The 3,038-nt window shown below is 35.2% G+C and overlaps 1 protein-coding gene across 1 annotated transcript; it reads left to right on the top strand.

Moving 5' to 3' along the window:
• The first annotated feature begins 936 nt into the window (after positions 1 to 936).
• LOC141696238 (fatty acyl-CoA reductase 2, chloroplastic-like) lies at positions 937 to 2,531 on the top strand. The gene is made up of 6 exons (XM_074500408.1): positions 937 to 1,315; positions 1,388 to 1,491; positions 1,588 to 1,787; positions 1,903 to 2,003; positions 2,100 to 2,280; positions 2,380 to 2,531. The coding sequence occupies exons 1-6, from the start codon at positions 937 to 939 to the stop codon at positions 2,528 to 2,530; spliced, it is 1,116 nt and encodes a 371-aa protein (XP_074356509.1). The 3' UTR covers position 2,531.
• The last annotated feature ends 507 nt before the right edge of the window (positions 2,532 to 3,038 follow it).

Here is a 3,038-nt window from a genome sequence, read left to right as displayed (position 1 = left end):
ATTATATTGTTAGAAAGTATACATAATATAATTTTAAGAAAATAAAATGCTATATTTTAATTATTTGACCAAATTGACCGCAAAAATCAAATAAATCAACAATTATGAGATAAATGTAATAGTGTTAGATGTACACATAATTCATAAATTTATTCAATTTTTGATTTAAACCAACATATTTAGGTTTATTTCGAACTTAACATTATAATCAACTCGGCTTTAAAAAAACATCAAAATTTGACCATTTTTTCTGAAAAATTGAAAAGGTCACAGAAAAAAATGACAATCACTATATAGTTGATTTTGCTTCAAATGTGTTCGAAATTATTCAAAATTCAGCTTCTCATTCTCCCAAAATTCTAAATTTTTTAATATTATAAAATTTCAGAATACTCACCGTCCTCACAAAATTCTAAAATTTTATATGACGCGAATTTCGACATTGCTAGAAAATAATATGTGCCTCGTCCGGTTATTATGCTAATTAACGCTAGTAAAGGAGATACACCTGCTTAAAAATGTATCCGTATCCCCGTATAAAACAAAATTCCTCCTACTATTTATAATTATAATGTATTCTGGTCCGCGTCCCACACATGGCAAATGTTGTTAATCCTATCACCCCGTTTAATAATTAACCTTTTAAAAAATCAGTATTTTTTTTACATTTTATAAAATATTATTTAACAAAATGTATATAGATGATTTAAAACATTTTATATAATATATTTATTTTATTATGTACATAATTGAAATAAATAAATTATAATTTAACATACTTCAAACTTCAAACATTATATAATATATTTATAAATTATAAATAAATTATAATTTTATTATGTATATAAATTCTATAAATACTCCCTCAACTTTAAACTTTGAAAATAAACTTTAACATACTTCTAACCCAAAAACATATACTTGTACAAAGGAGCAATGACTGCGCTGCAGACTGCACTAGTCTTCCGTCACAATAGCAATGGCTCCTCAAGGTTCCCTGGAAATTATTACACAAGAAATTATACTTCAAATGTAACTCCTCTACTCAAATCACCATGCCAGCTGGTGGAAATTGGAAAAAAGAACATTTTTGTGATGACGAATACTACTGCTAGCTCTGCTGCTACTACTGCGGCATATAAAGATAACCATTTACATGAAGGTCGCTTTGGAGAAACTCAAACTATAATCACGTCTCCTCAGGCTCCATCTGATCATCTTAAACATTTGCATGGATCCGGGGGTATAGGTGTACTTGAGTTTCTTCAGGGCAAAAACTATCTTGTCACCGGTGCTACAGGGTTTCTTGCCAAAGGTTCCTACAAAATATCTATATTGTAGTACTTCATCTGTTTAGTGTCTAAATTGTCTTTTTTGTTTGTTGCAGTGTTGATTGAGAAACTCTTAAGGAGGACGCCTGATGTGGGTAAAATTTATGTTCTGATAAGAGCAAATGATAACCAAGCTGCAGCAGAAAGATTAAAAACTGATGTACGTTTTGCCTCTACACTGTTTTTGTAAAGCACTTGTTGATATTAATCTTGTGCGACGTGTAATTTGATTTTGTGTTTCTATATCTGTTATTAGATCGTTGATTCAGAATTGTTCATGTCACTGGAGAGCTTGCATGGGGAATACTATAAAACATTCATGTTGAACAAGCTTATTCCTGTAGCTGGTGATGTTTGTAAACCTGATCTTGGAATTGAAAGTAATTTTGCTGCTGAGATGGCACAGGTTGTCGATGTAGTTGTTAATTCATCAGCCAACACAACGTTTGATGAAAGGTATTTAATCAATCAAGTTTATTTATTCACCGTATACATCTTAATGTCTTGTAATTTTTTTTGTTATATCTTCACTTCGATTCACATTTTGTGATTAATTTGCAAAACAAAAAAGGTATGATGTTGCTATAAACACAAACACAAGAGGACCTTGTCGGGTTTTAGGCTTCGCAAAAAGGTGCAAGAATCTGTGCCTCTTCCTCCATGTATCAACTGGTAGGTACATTATTTAGTTATGCACGAGATTTGTTTGGATTAGATTGAAAAAGAAAGAGGCTACATTTTGTATGTAATATGATTTTGTTTTGGCAGCGTATGTCAATGGGGATTCAGGCATAATCTCCGAGACACCGATACAAATGGGACAGGGAATGAAGAGCCAAGTGTACCCAGATGAAGTTGATATTGAAGCTGAACTTAAGATATCTTTGCAATCAGAGGAGGCCTTTCAAGTTAAATCAACTCCTATGATGAAAGAGTTGGACTTGCAGAGGTTCAGTTCATACCTTGATATTATTTATTCATGAATTTTGTCTAATTCCCTGCTGAACGAGAATCAGTTATGTATGGTGATAACTCGGTTTCTTCACAGGTCTTCTCCTTTCTTACACGTGCTGGGACCTGACTTCCGTAGCGGTTGGAGTGCGGTTAAGCTGCTAAGTAGGGGTCTCTGCAAAACAAAACCGGAGGGGGTTGTGACCCGCGGCAACTCCGGCGTGAGAATAAGAAATGAGCTTTTTTGAAGAAGAGGAAGAGGAAGAGGAAGAGGAAGAGGAAGAGGAAGAGGAAGAAGAAGACGAAGACGAAGACGAAGAGGAAGACGAAGAGGAAGAGGAAGAGGAAGAGGAAGAGGAAGAAGAAGAAGAGGAAGAGGAAGAGGAAGACGAAGAGGAAGAGGAAGAGGAAGAGGGAAGACGAAGAGGAAGAGGAAGAGGAAGAGGAAGAGGAAGAGGACGAAGACGAAGAGGAAGACGAAGAGGAAGAGGAAGAGGAAGAGGAAGAGGAAGAGGAAGAAGAAGAAGAGGAAGAGGAAGAGGAAGAGGAAGAGGAAGAGGAAGAGGAAGAGGAAGACGAAGAGGAAGACGAAGACGAAGAGGAAGACGAAGAGGAAGACGAAGAGGAAGACGAAGACGAAGAGGAAGAGGAAGAGGAAGAGGAAGAAGAAGAAGAAGAAGAAGAAGAAGAAGAAGAAGAAGAAGAAGAAGAAGAAGAAGAAGAAGAAGAAGAAGAAGAAGAAGAAGAAGAAGAAGA

This window comes from Apium graveolens, chromosome 11, assembly GCF_009905375.1.
Source record: "Apium graveolens cultivar Ventura chromosome 11, ASM990537v1, whole genome shotgun sequence".
Classification (NCBI taxonomy): domain Eukaryota; kingdom Viridiplantae; phylum Streptophyta; class Magnoliopsida; order Apiales; family Apiaceae; genus Apium; species Apium graveolens.
The sequence above is the reverse complement of the archived record's forward strand: the minus strand, read 5'-3'. Positions and strand labels throughout refer to the sequence as shown.

Excerpts from the sequence above, each read along its gene's own strand:
- LOC141696238 (XM_074500408.1), top strand. The coding sequence starts at position 937 with ATGACTGCGCTGCAGACTGCACTAGTCTTCCGTCACAATAGCAATGGC. Across the intron at positions 1,492-1,587 it reads CAGAAAGATTAAAAACTGAT|ATCGTTGATTCAGAATTGTT; the intron begins GTACGTTTTGCC and ends ATCTGTTATTAG. Across the intron at positions 2,004-2,099 it reads CTTCCTCCATGTATCAACTG|CGTATGTCAATGGGGATTCA; the intron begins GTAGGTACATTA and ends TTGTTTTGGCAG.